We start from the raw sequence: 25,103 nt of genomic DNA on the forward strand, positions 1-25,103 counted from the left end.
CGGGAGACCCTCAAATGAGCAGGGACACTGCTGCTGGAACACACTGCCAGCTTCGAGGGCACGTGGAGTGCAGAGAGGGGCCCAGGGCAGGGATGAGGAAGGGATCCTGGGAGACGGGGCTGCACAGACATGCCCCTCATGGCCTGCACCCTGCCACCCCTAGCCCTGACCGAAGAACACCCACCAGCAAAACCCCCGAACTGTGTAAACACTTTCCCACCAAGAATGCTCCTGGCGAGTCTGACCTATGGGTATATAAAAGAGATGATATAAATAATAGCAATCACAAAGCATTCAGGAATGCAAGAAATTTCGAAGATCAGCGTAACGTGGGGCGCCTGGGTGGCTCCGTGGGTCATCAGACTCTTGATTTCGGCTCAGGTCATGATCCTAGGGTCATGAGATCGAGCCTGTGTTAGGCTCCACACTGACACCAAGGGACCTGCGTGGGATTATTCTCTGTCTCCCCCTCTGTCCCTCGGCCCTCCCCCCGCTTGCCACGCATGCACACTCACTCATGCGCTCTCAAAATAAACAAACTTAAAAAGAAATCAATGTAAATAAAGAAAATCATATGACCACCCCAACAGTTGCAAAAAAGCCTGTGATAAAATTCAACACTGATCCCGACAAGAGCTCTTGGCACACAGGCGCAAGGTCCCCAACACCTGACGGCCGACAAGGGGGTGTCTCCTCTAAGAGGGAGGGGTAAGGATCACCACAGCTACTGCAGAACGTAACAACTGTTTCTAAATGAGCAAAAAATCTGAATGTGCGCTTTGCAAAGGAACTATCCACGTAACTGACTCACATTTGGGAAGATGTTCTGCATTAGGATAATGCAAACTAAAACCAGGAGGAGATACCAATGCCGCGACCAGAGCAGCTAACAGGAGGGGCTGAGTCTGGCTTCAGGTCAGGTCAAGATCTCACGGTTCGGGGGTTCAAACCTCATGTTGGGCTCTGTGCTGACAGCTCGGGGCCTTGCTGGGACTCTCTGTCCCCCTCTCCCTCTGCCCCTCCCCCGCTCATGCTTGCTCTAGCTCTCAGAATAAAGAAAAGTTAAAACAAATAATAAAATGAGAGGTTGGCTGCATCAAACGCTGTCAAGAACGCGGCAGAGCTGTTGCTGGCGGGAAATCCAAACAACGTCAAGGCACAGAGGCCCTGTGCTCACGAACAGCACTCCTGCTCAAAACAATAGAAACGAAACTTCACAACCGCCCCTCAGAGGGCAAATGGATAAACCAAGTCCAGCCCAGCCACGAACGGAAAGTTCCAGTGTCAGAAAGGCACCGGCACACACAGCCTCCCGGAGTGGCTCCCGGGAGCAGACGGGACCCCTGTGCTCAGTTGCCGAATCCAGACACAATCTCCTCCGGAATCGGATTTGGCTCAATCCTGTCCCCGCCACTTTCCCTCAGCAAAAACAACGTATTAGTCTTAAGATGTCATGAGTATATGTGTGAAAATCAAGCCATTCAAATTAATAGGTGAATCAGGAGCTGCTAGATGCAGAAAAGTAGCTGGTTTTTATGGACAAGCAACAGTTGGAAAATAACGTTAAAATATCACTTAGGTTACTATCAAAAGACATCAAATACACAAGACAATCTAACAAAAGATGTTTAAGTCCTTCACACAATTGGAACACATTTCTGAAGAAAATGAAGACTTCTAAAAATGGAGGAACACCCATGTTGGTGGGTCAGAAAATGCAAAAACTGTTCATGTGGCAATTCTCTCCGGACCCATCTTTGCGTTCAAAGTGATCCTGTCAAAATACCAGCAGGCTTTCTTTGGAAATCAACCGGCTTATTCCAGAACATATATGGAAATGCAAAGGGTCAAAATTAGCAAAGACGATTCTGGAGAACAACAAAGTCTGGCAGACTGAACTGCAGACAACCAGACTAAAATTCTAGCAGCCGCTCGAGGGGGTCGTGGACCAAGGGCCAAAGGTTCAGAAGGAAGAGCAGAGGACAAAGGCGGGGGAGGGACGCTTTCCAGTAAGTGACGGTGACCATGTGAACACCCACAGGGAAGGAAATGAACACTGGGCCCCCACCTTAGGTGGCAAACATTGGCCCCACGTGAATCACAGACTGAAGGGACAGGAGAGTACCCTCACAGAGAGGGACACAGGTGAACCAGCAAGGTCCCCCCCACTCCCCCTCGGGTGGCTAGAGGAGAGCCAAACCAGCTGTGTGACAGGGACAGGGGCCGGCCTCAACTTCCCCAGCGTCTGGGGCGCAGAACTGAGGCGGTCACCTTGACAAACTGCCAAACCGGGTCTACCAGCGTGCACGCGCTCGCGCCATCACCTGCCGCGCCCCCGCAGGAGCGGCCCGAGTGCTCCTGGGTGGCAGAACGCGTCCGGAAGTGGCTGGACATTCGTCCATGGCAACCGCACAGCGAGCCAGGGAGGGGCTGCTACGGGGAAGGCCCTCTAAGTCGGACGTGATAGTGACCAGCTCGTCCCTCTTACAAGCCCCCCCGGGGGGAGACTCCTCCATGGTAACCCACGTTGGGGACCTCCCAGGACGGTGACAGTGCTACATATTCTGATCCGGATGGGGATTCAGCCCAGGTTTTGAAAGTGAACTAGAAGACATGACCTCTATTTCACCAGAAGCGCTGACAGTCCTTGGGTCCCAACTCCTCACCTCACTGGCCGTGCAGGGAGACCAAACACGTGCCACATAACCAGAGAGGGTCAGGGGCTCACCCCTGAGACGCGCAGCAGCTCTGACAAGACTCTCGGCGCACACGTGGCTTCAGAAGCTGGCTGAGCAGCTGGGCTGCGGCAGGGAGCTCACTCGGGTTTGCTGGGCTTCCCTCGCTAGCACAACGGGGATCGCCACAGGAGCTAAGAAAATGTTTATCTTGGCTGGCACAGGGGCAAAAAAAAGTACAAAGCTACCTTACTTCAGAAAATAACAGAGCCAAACTCACACATCTCCGGTGGCAAATGCGTAGGGGCTGCCCCTGCGGACCCCAGCGGGCCCCTATGGCCCAGTGAGCGTTCTCCCGTAAAAGAAAGCGACTCGCACCGGCCTGGAGCAAGCCCTGTGTTAGAAGGCAGCCGGGAGGGCACAAGGCCCACACAGCCGCCCCTTCAAGACAGGTGCGGAGCTCTGGACACCTTTTCTGGCGCCACCTGGGTTGGCGAGTCCTTCTGGGCAGGCCGTGCACACGGAGAACCGGGCCGGTGGACACAGCAGTCTGGAGCCCCTGCTGCCCACCCACGTGGAGGAGCCAGCCGGGGTAGGGCTGCGCGGGGCCGCTCCCTGGTCCTGTGACCACGCAATCCACACGCAGACTCGGGGACCATGACCACCAAGGACAACCTGGCCACTCGGGGCGAAAGTGTCCCAGAGTGGGAGCTACCAAGGTCCCCCACGCACATCTGTCCCCACGGCTCCAGCTCCTCGCGGGCACGCCCATCACGAGCTGCTCCCGGACCCTCCACAGGCCTCCCGGGCACGCACACCTCTCCTATGCGAGCTCGGGCCACGCGCAAGCCTCGGCCTGCCCACAGCTCCATGCCGTGGCTCCCACCCGTTACTGCACTGGGTGCTGGGGGACAGGACAAGTGGGAGAGAATGTGCAGCCACAAATGCCCAGACGCCAGGGCCTCAGAGGCCCGGCCACCCTGACGAGCACCGAAGCCGATGTTCACGACCCGATCCACGTTGCACCTAAACCAATGGGCCGCACGGCTCTGCTCACTCTGTCCTCACGTGGAAGACATACCCCACCCAACCAGGCACCACCGGAGACGTCTCGGCAGGTGCACCGACAAGAGAATCTCCGTTCATACCCAAGTGCTGAGACAGACGGGGCAGGGAGGCAGCTCAGAAGACCAGCACCGGGGACGAGAGTCACGCAGGCCACCGTGCAGATGGCCTGTCACGCGGGCATCAAGGGAGACAGGGACGCGTCAAGACCGAAGGTGGCGACGAGGGCAGTGCCGCGCCACGGGCGAGGCAGCATGGCCCTTACCTCACCTGCAACAGCACAGCCACGGGTGTCCCTGCTGCAGACGTGCTCGCGGTCACAAACAGAGCACCCGGCAGGGCCTGCACCTGCTTCCTTCCGTCCGACTCCAAGTCCACGCTCACAAGTGGCACCCCAGGCTGCAGGACAGGGGTACCTGGAGCCCAGAGTTGACAGCACTCTTCTAAGACAGGGGAATTTAGAGTTATACTGCCTTTTCCTATTCACATGCAGAATGAGCCAAACTGGAAGTCAAAGAACATACCCCACAGAGTTTCTGCTCAGGAAAAGGCAAAGATGGCTGAACGACAGACTTGGTTTCAACGAAGCCATGACAGGCATCTGTGGCCCCGAGAGCCAGAAACAGGCCAAAATGACATCATCTCCACTACGAGACACACGTCTCGGTTACGTGTACAGGAACATCAAATTTAAAGCTTAACTTCGGTCCCCGAGTCGCGAGCACATCCTTAAGATCAAGGTCCTCTTTGGCAAGAGCAGATGGTCTCTGTCTCACCACGGCCGCAGAGGGAACGGGGACGGACGGACAGCCAGAGCAGGCGAGTGTCCAGCACTGGGGAGCCAGCAAGGAGGAGGGCAGCTCAGGCGTTACCTTTTTCCCCGTTTGTTTCTCCACCATGTCGTTGCTGAGGGAAAAGTCTTCGTGCTGTGGTGTTCTAGAACACCCGCCCTTGGGCATCGTTCTTCTCCCCTCACCCGATCTTCATTTATACCGCCATCGCTTCGTCATCAACCGTCTGCTCCAAAAGAGAGAACACAGAGGGTCAATCAGGGTCAATGCAGACAAGGCCCAGCCAATCTCAAGTCCGTGCCCCAGAACGGACTGAATGTCATGTGCTGCTCTGATGGGCTGTGCTCCACGCGGGGACAGGTGCCCAGGAGGGGACCTCAGGACTGACTGCCCAGGGAGTGGAGGTATACTCCAAGATGCAGAGCTTGGCCCTGTTCTTCTGGGGGCCCTTCCCCTGCCCCCCCGGGCAAGATCACATCCCAGGTGCACCCTCTAAGCCATGGCCTCGACCCTACTCATCCTCTAGGAGAGCAGCCCCCTTCCCGCGCAGCCCCCTTCCCGCACAGCCCCAGACAGAAGGTTGGGACAAGAATCCTTTACTTTCCAGAAAGCACCACACGGACCTCAATTCTCCAAATTCTCCCAAATAAAATGAGCAGAAAGCAGCCATGTGATGCCTCTGAGGGGGTTCTCACGGTTCCCCAGATGTCCAGAAGGCTTTGATGCCCAGATCGGTGCCCAACGAGCCAGACCCCACCCAAGGGCCTGAGGCCCAGCCCCTGCACTTCCCCGGACACACACTGTGTTGTTTATCATACTTTTTATTTTCTGTATTTTGACGTTCTGACCTGTTCAAAAACACAACACAACCTTGCTACCTGGGGAGAGACTGCCCCCCCCCCGCCCCAGCTGGCCTTTTCTTAGAGACAGCAAACCTCTCCTACACAAACCTACCAGCCACCCCCTTATGAAGCACGTGCAGGCCAGCCACCAGGCAACTGGAGACCAGTGCACAGCCCACAGCCGGATTCAGATTAGCCAGTCCTAAGCTGTCCACCGTGTCTGCCTGCTTTCCCTGCAGAAACCCCAGCAAAGGCTCTGGCAAAGACCTCGTCCTGGCTCCTATCGAACGCCTCCTGGCCATCCTGTTCCCTGGTGGCCTTGTGCGGGCTCCCTCTGGGACGTGAGAGTACAATCAACTTCCTTTCAGTGTCTGCCCGTGGCTGTGTGACCTGACCGCACCAGGGCCCCTTCCAGCCCTTCTGGACCTTCTGTCTGCTCCCTGCATACACGCTGTGTTCCTCTTTATACTTTTTACATTTTCATCATCAGAGTTAGAAAACGTTTTGTCATTTTTTTTAAGTTTATTTATTTATTTTGAGAGAGACAGAGACAGCGTAAGCAGGGGAGGGGTAGAGAGAGAGTCCCAAGCAGACTGGACTGCCAGTGCAGAGCCCCATGGGAGGCGGGGGGTGTTGAACCCACGAAACTGTGAGGTCATGACCTGAGCCACCCAGGCGCTCTTAAAAAACCTTTTCAACAAACAAACCACGTGCAGTGTTTAATCTCCTCTTTTTTTCTCAGTGACACACCTCTGTGCTTTGCCATTTTGGATGAGTATTTTTTGTAACTAGCTCGCCTGCAATTAATGGCCTTGACCAGGTAAGAAGTGTGGCTTCCGAAGTGCCATCTGTGACCAGCAGCTCCACTCCCTGGTTCCTCCTGCTCCCCATGTGCTGAAAACTAACCTGCCATTCACCATGTCTTCTGGTTCCCCACTTAACTGATCAAATCTCACAAAGTATCCTCTTGGTACTTAACTGACCTAAGAAGACATCTAAATTGATTTGGGGCAGAGGGACAAGGCTGACCATCTCGATTCATTTCCTGACACTTACTCCCCCAGCAGGCAAAGCAGGCTGAAAGGGGGCTTCCATCCACACGCTCCAGTGGTTGGGGCCAAAAACGGCACTTGCCCTCTCCTCTGCTTGAAACTGTGAATTCGACATTCCTTTCCAATTTTCCACTACAAAACCAGAACATCTCGGCCTAGATGAGGAGTAACCTCTCAGAGCCGGACGCTGAGACTGCTGCTGGGACTCATCGGCAATGTTTCAGTAGAAATTTAAAGATTACACAGAATATGCATTTTTATAAGTTCCTGCCTGCCTGCTCTCATGATGGGAAATCGAGCACAGTCGTCACAGGGTGTCCAACCCTCCTGCTCTTGGGTGTGAAACACGAGTCCATGGAGATCACGTGGGAAACACCCAGGCCAGCAAGTGGCCACAGCACAGACCCCACGATGTCTGAACCCTGGTCTCTCAGGCCACTCCACACTGTCTACACCAGGAGATGAGCACAGGTGGCCACTTCATTCTTTAAACGAGTGACTTCACTCTGTGTCCCCGCACTGGCTTGGCTCAGCAGTCTCTATTCAAAGCAGAGTTTTGAGACCCCTGCCCGGAAAGGCCTGCCTCCCCTCCTCCCACTCGCCCTCCCTGGGAAGGACAGCATGACGGCCACGGAGCAGCAGGGAGGGAACACAGTACAGTTCCACGACAGCTGCCCCAACCCACAAAGCCTAATTATCTTTCCAAACAGCCCCAGAAGCCGCAAGGCAAGAGGAAGGAGTGAAGTTTGTTGTAAGCAGGCGCATCCAGGCTCTCAGGTCCTTGTGCGTCCTGAGAGCCCTGGGGTGCTGTTCTAGCTGGGCCAGTTCTGAGGCAGATGCCCAGCATCGCTGGGAAAGAGCTCTTCCCGGGACTGGACAGAGATGGTGTCTGAAGTACGGGCTGAGCCAGTGTCACCTGAAGGCCTTCCACGGAGGCCCTCAAAGGCACACCCGCGGCGGCTCGAAAGTACCGCGCAAGCTATTAAGTACCACGCCAAGGCTGCCTGTCACGGTTCGCGCAGCCAGTACGAACACGAGAACACCGAGGCCCTGGGTGCACGTCACTGGGTCCAATTCCTCTGACCCAGCCTCCTCTGCCACAGGCAGCTGTCCTCGTTCCCAGGAGGCACTTGCCGGTATTTTCTGCAAACCTTTTAAATGAAACATCTAGTTATCTTATTAGCAAAAATGGTTTCTTCTGGAATAACAGAGAATGGCCACCAGGACTAACAGGCCAGGGCAAAACCACAGGCAATTCGAGGGAACGAAGCAGAGGCGGCTCTTTTATAGCAGAAGGTGGGAGGGAGGGTGGGGCTGTTGTAAACTAAGAGTCCACTGGAGTAAACTGGGAGCTGGAGGTATAGCGGCTTCTCACTGGCTGGGCTGTGGCCGTCTCCCATTGGCTGGGCTCTAGCAGTCTCCCATTGGCTGGGCTATGGCTGTCTCCCATTGGCTGGGCTCTAGCAGTCTCCCCTTGGCTGGCTATGGCCGTCTCCCATTGGCTGGGCTGTGACTGTCTCCATTGGCTGACCTGTGACACTCTTCCATTGGCTGACCTGTGACACTCTTCCATTGGCTGAACTGTGAGTTGTGACAGTCCCTCATTGGCTGGACTGTTACTGGGGGAGGAGGAAACCTCCCGACCTCCCGGTGGGTAGTAAAACAGTAAAGTGGAATCTGTAAGTGACAACCAGTGCTGGGCGCGAGAGCTCCCCCAGCTTGCCTCCCAACTCCATTGTAAATAAAATTTCCCTTTACTAATTTTCACATCTCATTTTGCAAGCATCCAGCTAATTCCATGCAATCTGTCGCAGAGTGACTGTGGGCCCAAACCCCATCACGACGGCCCAAGGGACATTTCGTGCCAGCCCCTGGCCAAGTGCAGTGTCCTGTGCCCAGCAGTGGGCCTTTGTCCTGAAGGCCGCTGTTCTCAGGGCACCACCCCACATCTGGGAACCGCCCCCCCCCCCCCCCCCCCCCCCGCACCTGGCGGGTTAGCAGTGTCATCCCCGATACTGTGTTTTCTTTTCCATAAGACGTTGTGCACGATGACAGCCAAGACCACCTCGGCCACCTCACAGCCGTGGTTACAACCACCTCAATATTCAGAACTCGTCAGAAGCGTGAGGACCAGCATGATGGCCAGTTTCCTCAGGGCCTGGGAGCCCAGCACACTAGACTCATTTCTTTAAGGGGCGTCACGGGTTCACAAGGGTTGTCAGCTCCAGGGCTCAGATTTGCCACCGACGCATTCCAGCTTATTTTCTGGGAGAGCTGGATGCACTGGGTCAACCGTCCTGTCTTGTGCCTCACGGGACCCGCCTGGAACCTGGAGAGCCAAGGGGACCCGAGTCCTCCCTGGTGTTTCAATGACAAGCTAGCTGAGATCGTCTCAAACGCAGTCTTCTTCCATCTACCTGGTCATCCCAACCCTCTCGTAGGCTGTCTGGTCTCCGTGCCATCCCACAGCCCCGTGACCAGTCCGCCTCTCCCTTGCTTGAAAGGGAAGGATGCAGACACGGTGAGACCACAGCAAGTCTCACCAGCACCACGACCCCTCCTAAGCCAGGCAGTGCCACACGTCAGAAGCTCAGCTCGCCGCTTCTTCCACGGATCCTCTCTGAGGGCAGAGGCCGCCACAATGCCACAGGCCTCCCTGCTCACTGCTGGGCATTCACTGCTCAACCCAAGAAGAGGCTGGGACCCCCGTCCCCACACAGTCATCACAGTGGGGGCAATCTTTGTGGCTGGGGCGGGGGGTGGGGGGGCCTCCCTTCTAACAAGTTACAAGGCTACCTGAACCTGGGCTCTGGGGCTTTCTAACCAAATAACCCAATGGATGGCCGTCAAGTCTCAGACCCCGGAGGCAATCTGGCCATCCCTACTCAGACACGCCGTAAGTGCCAGTGTCAGAAGATGCCTGGTCCTCCTCAGAACCACGCATCCCTTGGGGCGCCTGGGTGGCGCAGTCGGTTAAGCGTCCGACTTCAGCCAGGTCACGATCTCGCGGTCCGTGAGTTCGAGCCCCGCGTCGTGCTCTGGGCTGATGGCTCGGAGCCTGGAGCCTGTTTCCGACTCTGTGTCTCCCTCTCTCTCTGCCCCTCCCCCGTTCATGCTCTGTCTCTCTCTGTCCCAAAAATAAATAAACGTTGAAAAAAAAAATTAGAAAAAAAAAAAAAAGAACCACGCATCCCACAGCACTCTGGGACACACACGGACTGGACACTGGGCACCCGAGCAGCAGTACGTCGGGAAACGTGTGCAGAGCAGCGGGAATGTGGGGTGAAGGGAGCACGGCTCCCTGCACGGGATGAGCTGCCGGGTGCAGGCATTTCCCACACCCCCAGCTGAAAAGCAGCTAGCTGCTCTGGCTTCGCAGGCTGTTGGGGGGCACGGAGACCACTCAGGAAAGCACTCAAGAGCTTCTGGAGCTGGGCGAGTCTTCTGAGAGACCCCGGCCCGTTCCCCGAAACAAAGGCACCGTGCCCACACCGCTGGCTCCAGGAATTTGCCAGTGATCTCGCGGCCATGTGTCGGAGCTCAAACAGAACATCCGCAGCCAGCTCCCTACCCAGGGGCACACGCAGGCTGGCAGAGGCCATTCGTCCCTGCACCTGTCCATGTTGTACTCGTGGCACACGGCCCACGGCGGCTCCACCTGCTGTCCCACCGGCAGGGTCTCTTCGCTGCTTGCCCCGGGACCCTGCACTGTGGGCTTGGAGACACAGTCCGTTCAAGAGAGGTGGCAGGGCAGACATGACAAGAGCCCCGTACACAAGGGGGGCGACGAGGCGTATGCCTTCCCCAAGGTGCGCCCACCATTCAACACGCACACACGGGGCCGTCTCAGTAGACACCTCCATGCGCTCTGCCGCCCCTTCTCAGAGCAGGATCTACCACAATCTGTCAACGTGGGCAGGAGACACGATACACGTGACAGAGGCTCCCGCCGAGCCTGGGCCTGACACGGGGGACATAGCAGACACAGCGGCTATGCTTGCAGTTTAGCAAAAATCCAAGCATTTACCCCGATCTCCTCTTTCCAAGGGACAAGCTGACAGCTAGCAACTGAAGGAAACCGGAAGACATGTTTACCGGCTTTGTGTGGACTGGGGCCGGAACGTGAGGGGACAGGCCACAGCCCATGAAAGCTGGCACAAGGCCTGTGGGCCCCACGTCCGCCAGACGGGCCAGAGCGGCTCTTGTGGGGCAAGGGCAGCGGCACAGACACAGGCGACACTCGGCAGCAGCCAGGGCAGGCCCGCCGGCACCTACCTGAGCGACCTCGGGAAGGAGCGACGCAGCCAGGGCAGGTGCCCAAGGCACGCGCGCTCACCCACGGGAGGGGGTTCGGAGAGCTCCGCTCGGAGACGGAGACGCACCGCAGAGCGGCAGATGGCCTCCAGGCGATCCTGGCTTTAGGAGAAGAGGGAAGTTCGAGGAGAGAGAATGAAAGACCCAAAAGGGATCCAAAGGCTGAGTTCTGGAGAACCGATACAAAAAGCCCACCGCCACACAGAGGCAAAGACAGTGCCAAGAAGTAGGAGAACAAACGGCCTAGGACAGGGCTCTTCAAACAGGAGGCGTGTGACGGAGGGCTGCCCGCACCGACTGGACTGGACTGGACTTTGCCAAGTCCCCAGACGCGCGCCCACGGGGACGGGGGCTCGGGGGCAGAGCCAAGGCCGCCGGCAAAGGAGCGGGACAGGGACAGGCTAGGTCAGAACTGTGCCTGGCAGCAATGGAGCCACAGTCCAGAGACTCAAACACCCAATTCAGCTACACTGTCCCCGGGGTAGGAGCACAGTGAAGCCAGCTTCGAGCATACAGAAAAGCCAAGCTAACCGCCGCCCCTCTACCTTTCTGAGAAGAGGGCAGGAGGTCACACGGGTCACAAACCACAGCCCTAGGCCAAAGCCAGCCCTCTCCCGGCTCAGGTAAAAACTGAGAGCTAACAATGGGTTTCAGGGGCGCCTGGGGGGCTCAGTCAGTTGAACGTCCACCTGACTCTTGATCTCGGCTCATGTCATGGTCTTGTGGTCATGAGATCGAGCCCTGTGTTGGGCTCTGTGCTGACAGGATGCATTCTCTCTCCCAAAATAAATAAACAACAACAACAACAACAAAAGAATGGGTCTCATATTTTTTTTTAATTAAAAAAATTTTTTAACGTTTATTTTTTTTTTGAGAGAGAAAGACGGAGACAGAGTGTGAGCAGGGTAGGGGCAGAGAGAGGGAGACACAGAATCTGAAGCAGGTGCCAGCTGAGCTGTCAGCACAGAGCCCAACGCGGGCCTCAAACCCACAAATCATGCGATCATGACCCGATCTGAAGTCAGACGCCCAATCGACTGAGCCACCCAGGGGCCCCATCATTTTTTTTTTTTTTTAAGATTTTATTTTGAAGTAATCTCCTCACCCAATTTGGGGCTTGAACTCACAACCCCAAGATCAAGAGTGACACGCTCCACTGACGGACTCAGGTGCCCCGAGTTTCATATTTTAAACCTTCGGAGACAAAGAAATTCAAATTTGTGACATACGAAAATCGCATGGAATTAGCATGTCCACGTCCATAAATCAAGTTTTATGGGACCGTGGCCGCGCCCAGGATGCGGTCCTGCCCCCGCCCCCCCGCCCCCGGGCGTCCGGTGCGATGGCCGTGCTGTCTGCAGCCCCTGAGGGAGGCTGTGAGGCCAACACTGCCTTTCCCTTGGAGCTGGCGGGGATGGGGTGCTGCCGCGCCCCAGGAGGAGGCGAGGTCCTCACACAACCGCAGTACAACAGCCACAACTGTCCTTGAGATCGAAACCACAATCGACAACCTTAGTGACAAGACGCCAGCGGGCCTGGGGTGCGGCCCGACAGAGCCTCTGGGAGGGGCTGCCCATCGGGGGCTTGCCTGCCATTTCATGGGACACAGGCTTCGCCAGAAAGACTCTCAGACAAACGAAAAAGATAATACTTATTATTATCAAGAACTGGGTATCTGGCAGTTATCTTCTCAAAAATCAACCACCTGGAGTTACCACTTCAAGGAGAATGAACAGTAGCTGATTTGAGTTTCCAAGCGAAACCTGAGCTTAGGAAAACTGGTATTCACGTCCAGGAGCCCAATCCCAGTGTTTAAAGACATTTTAATGAGATTGGTGGTGACTAAAAGGTTACTTTTTAGGGGCGCTTGGGGGACCCCGTCGGTGAAGCATCCGACTTCGGCTCAGGTCACGATCTCGCGGTTCGTGGGTTCCAGCCCCGCGTCGGGCTCTGTGCTGACGGCTCGGAGCCTGGAGCCTGTTTCAGATTCTGCGTCTCCCTCTCTCTCTCTGCCCCTCCCCTGCTTGGCTCAGTCTCTCTCTCTCAAAAATAAACAAACATTTAAAAAAACCCAAGAAAAAAATGTTAAGGTTACTCGTTAAACAATGTGTAAGGAGACACGTCAACATTAGGGAGATCTGCATAGCTGAATGAATCAGCATTTTCCAAACAATCAATATGGGATATTACAGAATCCCACAAGGGAAGACCCACTAACACACAGAACGCAGCCATCATTCAGCAGTGCCAACACCAACCAGGAGGCTTTCCAGATCCTGTGACAAGGTCCCCAGATCGTCCCTTCTCATATGGCCTGTCTGTGAGAGGGTGGATTATTTTCATACTTAAAAAAAATAGCAGGTAGACAAAACAAATGGCACTATTTTCACCAAATTTTTGTTGATTTTGTTTGTACAACAGTTACTTTTCAGGGAAAATTTGTATGTACTACTTTATTATTTTTAAGTGAGTTAACAATTTTAAATTTTCCTCAGTGATGCTTTCTTTTGCTTTTTGTTTTTTTCTTAATGGTTATTTTTGAGAGAGAGACAGAGACACAGAACACAAGCAGGGGAGGGACAGAGAGAGAGGGGGAGACGCAGAATCCGAAGCAGGCTCAAGGCTCCGAGCCGTCAGCACAGAGCCCGACGCGGGGCTGGAACCCACGAACCGCGAGATCGTGACCGAGCCGAAGTTGGAAGCTTTACCGACGGAGCCCCCCACCCCCCCCAGGCGCCCCTCAGTTATACTTTTAAACACAACACGTTAATACAATTTGAAAGCTATAACCCACATGACAAAGCTGTGCGGGTCCTCACTAATCCTAAGTGTTGTAAGGCAATCGGCCCAGCAAGTCTGAGAGCCTCTGCAGAATCTCAAGAGCAGAGGACGCTCTGCAGACAACAGACCTGCCCCTGCCCCAGGAGGGAAACCCAAACCACGAGGGACTGACATGCAGCCACAGAACAACTACTGAGCAGAAGCCCAAACTGTCCTAAGAAAGTAAGTGGAAAAGGTCTCTAAAAAAAGAAAGACAGAACTCATGCAAAATGTCTTTAAAAACAAAAGGAAAGAACCTCAGATTACATAAATACATATTAATAAACAAAAATAAAGTCAAAGCCAAAAAGCTGGAGAGACAGTGTCAAAGTAGCATCGTGTGGACAAAAGTGTTGGCCAACAAGGCAGAGCTCTGTCCCCTCAGCAGACGCGGACTTATGACCACGGAGGCACCAGAAGGCAGGACAGGAGTGAAAGTCAGCTTTGTCCACCAGTGGCAAGGGACAGCAGGACATCTGCACAGAAAAATGTGACGATTCCCAACTTACACCATGCACAGAGATCCACTTCTAGACAGGCGATAGGTCCAAGTGTCAAAGGCACAGCCAGGAAGCTGCGGGGCAGAGGCACAGAAGAATCCCATCACAGCTGCTTCCAGGAAAAGAAAGATCTTAAAACCAGAAGCATCAACCATGAAGGTAAGGTCTGAAAATTCTGACACTTTAAAAACTCCTACAAATCACTAACAAAAATGCAAACCACCCAGTACAAAAATGGACACGAGGGGCACCTGGGTGGCTCAGTCGATTAAGTGTCTGGTTCCTGATTTCGACTCAGGTCACGATCTCACGGTTCATGGGATCGAGCCCCACCTTGGGCTGTGCACTGACAGGGCGGGGCCTGCTTGGGATTCTCATTCTCTCTCTTTCTCTCTCCCTTCCTGCCCCGACTGCATGCTCTCTCTAAAAGTAAATTAATTTGTAAAAAATGGACACGAGACTTAAGACACTTCACAAAAGAGGAAATCCAAAAGCCCGGGAAGTAGATGAGAAACTGATCAGCTGCTTCGGCAATCCAGAAATTCTGAACAACAATCAGAATACGGCATCGAGTGGCAGTGAAGACGTAAAGCAAAGGAAACGAACGGTTGCCTTCTGGTGGGCGCGTGAACCACGTGACTGCAGTGAGCCTGGACACACACGACCCAAGTGGACACGCGCCACAGCCACCGGCATCAGAGGCCACGCTGGCGCGGAACACGACACAGCAGCGACAACGTACAAATGACCCGAACGAGTCTCACAGATGATGCTGGGAAGAATCCCACTGTGTGTTCACCTAAGTGTCACACAACAGCAGCCTGCAGGGCCCAGGGACGCGACGCAGGCCCACGTACAAAGACCACTCAGAACTGAGGACGTGGTCCCCCTGCGCTGAGGGGCTCGGGGGAGTTTCCACACGTGCGCTTTCTGTGGCGAGTGAACTGCGCGTTTTTACTTTGTGGACGTTGGGTGGCATGCTATACTTCGCAGTAAGTACAAGTTTAAAAAGCTGGCTGTGTTTAAGACGCGGTGTGAGTGCCACCCAGGCCGGACTTTATAGACAGAAGGCGGGTGCCCTGACCTCGTTGCAGGGCCACCTCCTTCCCGTGGCCCTGGCCCCCAGGGAGGGCAGTGGAGTCACACGGAGGGCCGGGGGTGGCACCTCAAAGCTTCCCAGCTTGTGGAAGGCACAGAGCGCAGAGCAGAGAGCAGGGCGGAAACGAACCCTTGACACACCGCAGGTGCACGCATCTCCGGGTGGGAGGAGGAGACGGACTGAGAAAACAGGAGGCAAAACACCGTCTTCCACAGAAGGGCTAAGACACAGACTGACCATGATGGAAGAGGAGACTGACGTGGGCACGACAACCACGGAGCAAATAACGGCAGCGGGAGGAGGTCTGAGACACCCCCTGAGGCTGATCTGTGCGGACTGAAAGTGATGGAGGTGACCAAGGGAGAAGAGACACAAATGGAGAGAACGAGGAGGAGGAGGACCGGGCGCACTCGCACATCTCTGCTGGGGGCGCACACGAGGGTGGCTCTCCGGGACGGGACTGGGCTCGCCCTGCAGCGACAAGCACACATCGCCCGACAAGCCAGACATCCCACAGGCAAGGCCAGCAAACGGTGGCCTGGGAGATTCATGGCAGGGAGGGCAGGTCCCGGAACACGGAGCCCACCTGCCAGGAGCCTATCTCTACCCGAGCGGGACAGAAGGGGGAAGGTCTAGGACTCTGAGGTGACTTCCACAGTCCTGTCAGGTGGGGACAGCTGTGTCTGTGTTAATAATAGATGCAGAATATGCGAGACTGGCTCAAACTGTGAAAATCCCCCAAATCAACAGACTAAAGCAGAAAACCATACAATCATTACTACTAATACAGAAAAGGTTGTGTTTTTGTTTTTTTTTTTTTTTGTTTTTTTTTTTAGTTTATCATTATTTTGAAAGAGAGAGAGAGAGCGCATGCGAGCGCAGGGGAGGGGCAGAGAGAGAGAATCCCAAGCAGGCTCCACACTGTCAGGACAGAGCTTGATGCAGGGCTCGAACTCAAGAACCGTGAGATCATGACCTAAGCTGAAATCAAAAGTCAGACACTTAACCAACTGAGCCCCCCAGGTGCCCCTACAGAAAAAGTATCTAACACAATTCAGTGCTCCTGAGAAAACCTCTCAGCACAGGAAGAGACAGGGAAAGACCTTCAATGTGAAAGCAAGCACCCACAACAGCTCCCAGCTCCCATCATTCGTGTGAAAAACGGAATGCTTGCTCCCCAAAATCAGGAACAAGGCAAGGATGTCCCCCGCCCACCCACCCAGCCACCACTGCTTTTGGACATCATACTGGAAGTAAGAGCCAGTGCAGTAAGGCAAGAAAAAGAAATTAAAAACATACAAATTGGAAAAGAAGAAATAAAACGTTCTGCTTGACGATGACATGATTGTCTATCTAGAAAACTGCAAGGAATCTCCAAAAATCCCTAGAAATAATGAGTTCAGCAAAGCTGCAGAACACCAGATCAACACACAGATATCCCGTACTCAGCTGATGCTTGAACACAGATTTCTTCACAAGTAAATACAGTACGTTACTATACACACATTTTATCTTCTTTCTGACTTTCCTAATAACACTTTCTCCACCTTACTTCATTGTAGGAAGAGATAATATGTGTAACATGCAAAGCATATGTTCGTCCCCTGGTCATGTTGCTGGTAAGGCTTCAGGTGGACAGTCAGCTAAGTCGTCAAGCTCTGAAGGAGTCGGGAGTTGCACGCGGGTGTTGGTGTCCACGACACCCACACTGCTCAAGAGTCAGCTGTACTTCCCACAAAGCAGCAGCGAGTATGCAGAAACACAGCGCCACCCAAAATTGCTCTAAATAAAAATGAAATACTTAGGTGTAAGTGTAAAAAAGAAAAACTATAAAAACCTGTGAAATTGTTAGGGGAAAATAAACACAGGAGAAAATCTCTGAGACCTGGGGCTAGGCAGAAAGTTCTAGCTTTTATTTTTTAAGATTTTACTTTTTTAAGTAATCTCTACACCCAACATGGAGCTCAAACCTATAAGTTCGAGATCAAGCGTCCCACACTCAGTCAGCTGAACCAGCCGGGCACCCTGAGTCAAAATGTTTTTAGACAGGACCCCAAAAGCGCCCGTCCACAGAAGGAAAATGATAAACCATACAATATTAAAGCCTCGGTTCCCAGGTGAAAGATAAGCCGCCAATGTGCGAATCACCAAAGAGCTTATTAATAAACCACAATACAAACAGCAGCAAGCAGCAAACAATCCAACTGGAAAACGGACAAAGGACAGAAGACGCATTTTGCCAAAGAAGAGCCTGGAATGCCGCACGGTGGCTTTGCAGCCGTGTGCAGATGGAGGTCACCTACCAGGGTGTTTCCAGAACATTCTTCGGAAAACGACATGACACAGAAGTGTGAATATCAGGGGTCATCACACACACGTACCATCTCATGAAGGACGTTACTCTGTAAACACGTGCCTGGGGTGTGTGGAGGGCAGGGACGCACGCTGTTTTTCTCACAACAGGAAGCTGTCAGGACATTTCAGGAACGCTGGCCCAGCTGGTTAAGAACCCTGGGTCTGTGGTCAGATACGTCTAAATTTCTCAACCTATAAAATAAAGAAATAAAACCTCCTATTAAGAGCCTAGGACCACGTCTGACTGGCCCAGCGCTCACTCAATGCTCCTCAACGAGCCACCTCTCAGGCTGGGGACGGAGGAGGCCCGGGTGTGCTGCTAATGCTGTCCCCGGAGCCGGGGTGCGCACCTCCATCCCTCTCCGACGCCTCACTCCTCCCTTGTCACTGCCACGCTGCCCCCGACAGTGAGGTCCTGGTTCTTCCGACCGCAGGCTGGCTGAGAAGCCACGACGGGTGCAGGGTGATGGCAAGACACCAGCCGGGCCAGGCGCTAAGCAGGCCGTGGGGTCCTCAGAGAGGTGGCCAGGCGGGCTGGCTGGGACCTGGCCCGGGAACCAGGAGTGTGGGCGCAGGCTCGGCCCACAGTCCACTGCAGGTGGATGTGACCCAGGCACCCGTCTAGACGCATACCCCAAGCGACGTGGGTGCAGAGGCCACCAAAGCCACATCCGACTGTCAGTGCACACTGACGTGTACAAACCCTGCGAACAGCCCAGATGTCCCCCAACAGAGAACAGATGGACCATGGGAGTGCCAAGATGCTTAGCGCACCGTGGATGAGGTTCCTGGAGGCTGCAAGTCAGTACGGAAATTATGCGGGGAGGGGACAACCGTCCTCACTTGGGGGGGTCGCACAGACACACAGAGGACAGGCACCGTCTCCAGCACTGCTGTTGGCACGGGGAGCCTCTGAGCCTCTGCCGGCCCCGGGCTCCAACAACTCGGGCTCCCCCTCGAGGCCCTGCCCCCAGTCCTCCCCCCGCCCCCTCCCGCCACACCACCTCCCAGAGGCAGAGCAGCAGTGACATGGCCTTGGCTCGCAGCCCGCCTGGAAGTACCCTTGCACACGGGCCCCTCTGCAGGCCCAAGTCCCCTGTTGTGACACGTCTGATTTCTCATCTCACCAAAGGGCGTTCCCGAGTCTCCCCGGGCCTCCCTCCAGAGAGGAGCTGCCGTGCTCCTGCACTGCTGTGAACACAGCCATGGGGGGGGGGGGGGGGGGGCTTCCGGTTTCCACCTGCCCGATGACACTCTCAGGTAGATCTTTATCAGAACTGCTAAATTACGTGATGGCTCACAGCACAGGAAACCCAACGCGATAACCACACAGAACAGCACGCAGCACACGCCCCTCCGGGCCCCCGTGTGGAAGACGCCAGCCCCCGCCTCTGTAACGCTGGTGGGACCTGGAACACTCCTGAGACGAGGGGACCCTCGGAGAACGGGGAGGGAAGCCAGCCGCTGAAGCAGGTCCCTCTGGGAGGCACGCAGTCTCGGCCTCCAGCCACTCCGCACGGCTCTCGGCACGGCCACACCGCCCCCAGGACTCTGCCTACACGGCCGGCAGTTTTCACAGAAACCTCGAGAGAGAAAAAGGGACTCGAGAGAGAAAGGGACTCGTCCTGTGGGAACTGAGTGCGAACACAGTGGCCTCTGGGGGTGAAGATGCTGTCTGCTCACGTGAGGCGTCACCAGGAGGACACGCAACTAAGTATCACCCAGTGTTCGTCCGCCAATTCTTCCTTCTCTTATAGATTTTAAGTCATCTCTGCAGCCGGGGGTGGGGGCGCGGACTCGCGATCCCAAGATCAAGAGTCGGACGCTCCACTGACTGAGCCAGCCGGGAGCCCCCAGGATTCTCAGATTCTGCTGCACGAGGCAGCCCGTCCCAGGCAACCCCAACAACAGAGGTAACGCGCGTCTCCTCCCTCAGCCTCAGCTGGGCGTGCAGACAGACACTGGCAGCTGTGAGCAGTGGGCATTCTGGGAACCCGGGGACTCTGAGCAGCATCGGGTCTCACAGCCCCGTGCCCCCTGACGCCTGACGTGCCATCCCGTCCACGTCACCACCCCCCATTGTCAAGCCCACATTTCTACACCAGACCGCGGCAGAGATGGGCAGGCAGTCGTCCACACGACCCCGCCAAGTGGTCTTCAGAAAGGCTGCCGTGAGCACGTCCTCACCAGGAGCACGCGGGGTGCCCGGTGCCCACCCTTGCCAATACCATTGAAAAAAACAAGAAGGGGGCGCCTGGGCGGCTCAGTCGGTTGAGCGTCCGACTTCGGCTCAAGTCATGATCTCGCTGTTTGTGAGTTCAAGCCCCGCGTCAGGCTCTGTGCTGACGGCTAGGAGCCTGGAGCCTGCTTCGGATTCTGTGTCTCCCTCTCTCTCTGCCCCTCTCCTGCTCATGCTCTGTCTCTCTCTCTCTCTCAAAGATGAGTAAACATTTTTTAAACAAATATTCTTTTAATAAAAAAACAAAACGATGGTGAACATCAGCCTACTGGGCTCGTGCTGGCACCCGTGGCTGCCTGTCCGTGAGCGTCCCTTCCCACGTGACCACCTGTGCCCTCAGTCGCTCATCCGCTCTGCACGTACTGACCGCACTGCCCCGTGTGCAGGCCTGGGGACTGCAGCGGGCATGTGCTTCTCCGTCACAGAGGGTCTCAGGAAGACAGCTGGCTCACAGCGCGCCTAGCAGGGTGGCTTAGTCAGGAGAGGGCGACCCGGGACACAAGGAACAGAACACTGGCCACACAGGTGAACACGAATCCTTGGAGCTGACGGAATGGTCTTGCCGTCGTCCCTGTGACCTCGGCCCAGCGGTGTGAGCCTGGACGTGTGCCAGACCCTGCCCGGGGACTGGGCGTGCGGGGCGCACCTGCTGAGCGCGGAGTCCTGCCTTCCCAAGCTCAGGCGGCACACGCTGAACGCAGCCATCGGAGTGACCTCATGGCACAACGGTGTCACCACAGGACGCCGAGGCCCGTTTGGCTGCCAGGGCACACCACGCGGGTGACGCCCTCACTGCAGCCCCTGCAATGACACGCCTCTCCCCTGCAGCCCTTCGTGTCCATCTGTCCGTGCCGAGCACCGCAGAAGCCACTCACCCTGTCCACGTGCTGTGGCCTTCCCTCAGTGCCACACAGTGACGTTCCCCAGGACGAAACCCGAACCAGGACGGCCATCTGCTAACGGAGGGCACTGACCGGGGCTGACTCGCTTGCTACCAGACCGCAGCCTCAGTCTGAAAAGGACCCGCTGGGTCAGAAATTCTGCATCTGTGATGCTCCAGTTTTCCAAAGCAGGAGATCTGCTGCAGAAAAAAGGCTACAAAAACCCCTATCGTCTCTGCTTTCCTACATCAGATAATTGGCCAGGTTAAACAATAACTTCCCTCCTTTAACTGCAAGGACCGCCAAGTGGATGCTTGGAGCAAAACAAGCCTAATTAGTAACAACTGAACTTTCCAGAAATAAACCCATAAAGAAGCCACCTCCTTTCCCCTCGAAGTCGCTGACAGCCGGTCTCCCCAGACTCGGGAACATACGACAGGAAGGCACGCAGCGTCCACTGGCTTCCGGGGTCTCTGCTCTGACCTGGACCAGAAGGACGCTCTGTGGGAGCAGAGAACCGAACCGACTCCGTGTGAAGGCCTGTGCATGGTGGCCGACAGCAAGCACGGCCGCTCCTTGTTCCCGCGGCCGGAAGAGGACGCCCCCGAGCTCGCCTCTGCGGAGCCAGGAGATGTGGGCTCCCTCGGCCGAAACTTGGGCCCGCATCCAGGGCGGAGACAGGGCAGGGACCGTGGCGTGCAGTGTGCCCAGCTCCCCCGGCGTTCCTTCGGGAGCGCTGCCTGCGCGCGGCCGGGCCCTCGGGGCCTTTGCTGGGGCTCTGCTGCCTTCGGCCCGGATGTGGGGAGTGTACCTCCAGCGGTGGCCTGACAGGCCAAAAATCTTGGTTGCTCCAGGACACCTCCCCCCGCACTTAACAAAACCAAATAAAAAGCTCTGGGTGAGAGGCACCAGGCTTGCTCAGTCAGTAGAATGTGCGGCTCTTAACCTCAGGGTCATGAGTTCAAGCTCCACGTCAGGCATAGAGCCTACTTAAAGAATAAATCAAACTCGGGGCGCCTGGGTGGCTCAGTCGGTAGAGCGTCTGACTCTCAGTTTCAGCTCAGATCATGATCTCGTATTTCGGGAGTTCGAGCCCCACATCAGGCTCTAAGCTGACAGCATGGAGCCTGCTTGGGTTTCTCTCTCCCTCTCTCTCTGCCCTTCCCCCTCCCCCGCTTGTGCTGTCTCCGTCTCTCTCAAAATAAGTAAATAAACTTAAAAAAAAATTAAAAATAAATAAATAAAATAAATAATAAAATAAATAAAAAAAAACATTGGGGCGGGGCGGGTGGGGGGTAGCTTCTGGATGTGAATGCGAACTGCCCAGAGAAATAAAGTGTTTTTTTCCCTTATTAAATAAAGGGTATTAGCTGAGAGGCTATGTTTAAAGTACATTTACCCAAATGTCCTACTTTCTGTAGAAGGGAACAGACCAGCTACATGCCTGAAAGCCCGTCTGCAAACAAGACAAACAGCCATCACAAGGTGAACGGATAGGGAGGCGCGGGGATCACCCCACGGGAGACAACACGGCGGTTAAGGGTGAACTGACGCACGCCCCCACGGGGATGGCGTACACAGAGCGCGTGCGGAGGGAACGCATCCAGACAGAGCCGTGTACAGTGGAATCCCGTGTAGACGGAGGCCCAGAAGAGGCAACCCCAGGCCCCAGCAACGCAAACTCAACACCAAGGGGGCACCGGCTGCATCAGGGCCCGTGGCACTTACGGGGCAACGGGGCCGCACAGGGCACACGTTCACACTCATGCCTGTACTTACTCATGTCTACATCACACCTACATTTAAAAGGAGAAAAAAGTGGGGTGCCTGGGTGGCGATTTCAGCTCAGGTCACGATCACACAGTTCCTGAGTTCAAGCCCTGCATCAGGCTCTGTGCTGACAGCATGGAGCCTGCTTGGGATTCTCGTGCGTTCGTTCTCTCTCTCTCTCTCTCTCTGTCTCTTTCTGTCTCTCCCCCTAACCCATGCCCTCCCCACAGCGTGCATGCCCCCCCCTTTCTCTCTCTTAAAATAAACTTTGAAAGAAAAGAGAGAGAGAGAAAAGAAAAAAATGTACGCTTAGCTCAAGAAAGCATCAGTAGTGTGGTTACAGTGCCCATCCCAAAAAATATATCCATGTAGAACTTATATAAATGTGACCTTACTTAAAAAAGGGTCTGTGCACATGTAACTAAACTAAGGACTCGAGAGGAGACCGTGCTGTATTGTGTGGTCAGACCCTAAACCCAACAACCAGTCCCTAGAAGAGAAGGGAGAGGGTCATTAGGGAAGGGGGCCACGTGAAGATGGGGTGCCAGGGAGGCCAGGGCGGGCTCTGCCTAGAAGTCTGTGGGCGACGTGGCCCTGCCAGCCCCTCCATTCAGGTGTCACAGGCGTATGTGCCTGTGAAGAGGCCCCAGGGGACTAACGCAACATGTGTGATGATAAATGGCCCGTCCCCCGTGTTCCCAGGCCCTGGGGCCTGTCCGACGTGGTACGCATGACATACTGCAGGCCAGCAGACACTGCACTTAGCTTCCTGTCCTACTCAGGGGGACCCTCAGACCACCGGGGCTGAGGCGCCACCCCAGCTTCTGGGATGGCCGCCACCCAGTGGAGGGGACTCGGCTTTGGATCCCTGGCTGCTTCCCTTCCCCATGTCTACGACTCTGAACGGGATTCTTCCATGGCAAGGAGTGTTCACCACAGAAAGTGGGGTTTCTTTATTTTAAAAACTAACAAAGAGAGTCTGCTGAGCCCAAAGCATGTGGCTGGTGGCCACTTGCCGTGTGCCCACAGGGGAAGGAAGGCTGGGGGAGACCCAGTCACGGCTCACATGCGAGGACGCTCATGCTCCGTGTCCAGACAGTCCTCCCTCCAGAGCGAGCAAGCCCGGGAGCTGGCCACACGTGGGAACGGGTCTACAAGGACCTAGATGGCCTCCTTGAGGCCGCCTCTTAGGGTGCAAAGTCTAAAAAAGTGACTATCTGACCGTGTAAGAAAAAGCCTGCCAGCCCCGTGCTATACGAAGGCACCACGCAGGACCCAGTCAAGGGCAGGGGACAGCCATAGTTACCAAGAGAATACCAGTTTCCACAAAATAACTCTCAGACCTACTGAAATACAAAGGTACAGAGGAAAGGCCGGAAGAGAAACACAGGTTACAAAACCGTATGCCCACAGGGGTGGTGAAAACAGAACATGTAACATAAAAGAGAACTTCCCGTTGAATCGAGAACCCAGAAACTATTGACACTGGCCATCTGAGTAGGAGGGCTACATTTTCCAACGTTTTGCCTATCTGTATTTTCTAATTTTCTACCGTGCACACATACTGCTTCTAAAATCTGACCACAGAAAAAGACAGATTGAATTTAATAATAAATACCTTAATTAATAATATCTTATCCAAGTAAGATTTTTTTATCTTATGAATCGTTTTACCTTCATGATCTGGGCAAAGCCCTATGAGTTTTGTCACAGGACGTACATGTCAAGGATGAAAGGCTGGAAACCCATCTAGTGGGAAGGAGGGGAGCCTGGAGCCCACAGCTATGCAGACACGCCCTCCAGCGCCGCCTGCCCGGAGTTCCCGTAGTCCACAAGCAAAATAAAAGGGAAGTTTTGCTGTTAGGTAATAAAAACCATCTAATACAACAGCCTTGGACACTGGCAATCCCTCCTGGACGCAAACAAAGGAGTAGGACGTGGCCAAGCCGGCTTTAAGGCTTGCATCCACCGATTCAAAGAACAAAACAAAACAAAACAAAACAAAAGCTGTGCCCTGGGTGAGGTGGCCAGCACAGCACACAGAGGTCAAGCCACAGCCCAAGTCCACAGCCCTACTCTGCACCCCATGTGAGCTGCATTTACAGAATGTACAAGGTGAAAACAATTACTTTTCAAACGATCCCAGGAATTTGGAGCACCCCTAAATCTGTTCAAGAGGAGTTATTGTATTTCATGATTTCCTCATTAGAAATATTTTCTATCCTCATCATTTTATAATAAAGTAACAATAGCTATGATTTTCACTGAAATGTTTCAAGTATGCATAAAAGTATGAGAAACAATGCAACAAACACTTATGTATTCACCATCTGTTCACTTTGCCATATTTGCTTTGGAATTTTTTTCTTCTTAGAGAGAGAGTGAGGGAGGGGGAAAGGGAGGGGAGAGGGGTGAGGGGTGAGGAGGGAGAGAGAGAGAGAGAGAGACAGGGAGAGGAAGAGGGGGGTGAGAGGGAGAGAGAGAGAGGGAGGGAGGGAGGGAGGGAGGGAGGGAGGGGGAGAGAGAGAGAGAGAGAGAGAGAGACAGAGAGAGACAGAGAGAGGGAGAGAGAGAGAATGAATGCCAAGCAGGCTCCACACTGTCTGTGCAGAGCCTGACTTGGGGCTCGATCCCACGAACTGTGAGATCATGACCTAAGCCAAAATCAAGAGTCAGACACTCAACCAACTGAGCCACCCA

General features: G+C 54.7%; 1 protein-coding gene across 25 annotated transcripts in view; it reads right to left on the bottom strand.

Moving 5' to 3' along the window:
- The window catches only part of ANKRD11 (ankyrin repeat domain 11), a 178,631-nt gene that overhangs the window by 28,168 nt on the left and 125,360 nt on the right, over positions 1 to 25,103 (bottom strand). For 21 of the 25 annotated variants that reach the window (XM_045046562.1, XM_045046563.1, XM_045046560.1 and 18 more), the window contains one exon: positions 4,613 to 4,757. In XM_045046562.1, coding sequence (XP_044902497.1) covers positions 4,613 to 4,699 — 87 coding nt within the window. In that variant the 5' untranslated portion in view covers positions 4,700 to 4,757. Of the gene's footprint in view, positions 1 to 4,010; positions 4,579 to 4,612; positions 4,758 to 17,539; positions 17,706 to 25,103 lie in introns of those variants that run through there. The other 4 variants (XM_045046549.1, XM_045046552.1, XM_045046550.1 and 1 more) reach the window with 2 other exon arrangements.

This window comes from Felis catus, chromosome E2 (genome assembly GCF_018350175.1).
Source record: "Felis catus isolate Fca126 chromosome E2, F.catus_Fca126_mat1.0, whole genome shotgun sequence".
Lineage (NCBI taxonomy): Eukaryota > Metazoa > Chordata > Mammalia > Carnivora > Felidae > Felis > Felis catus.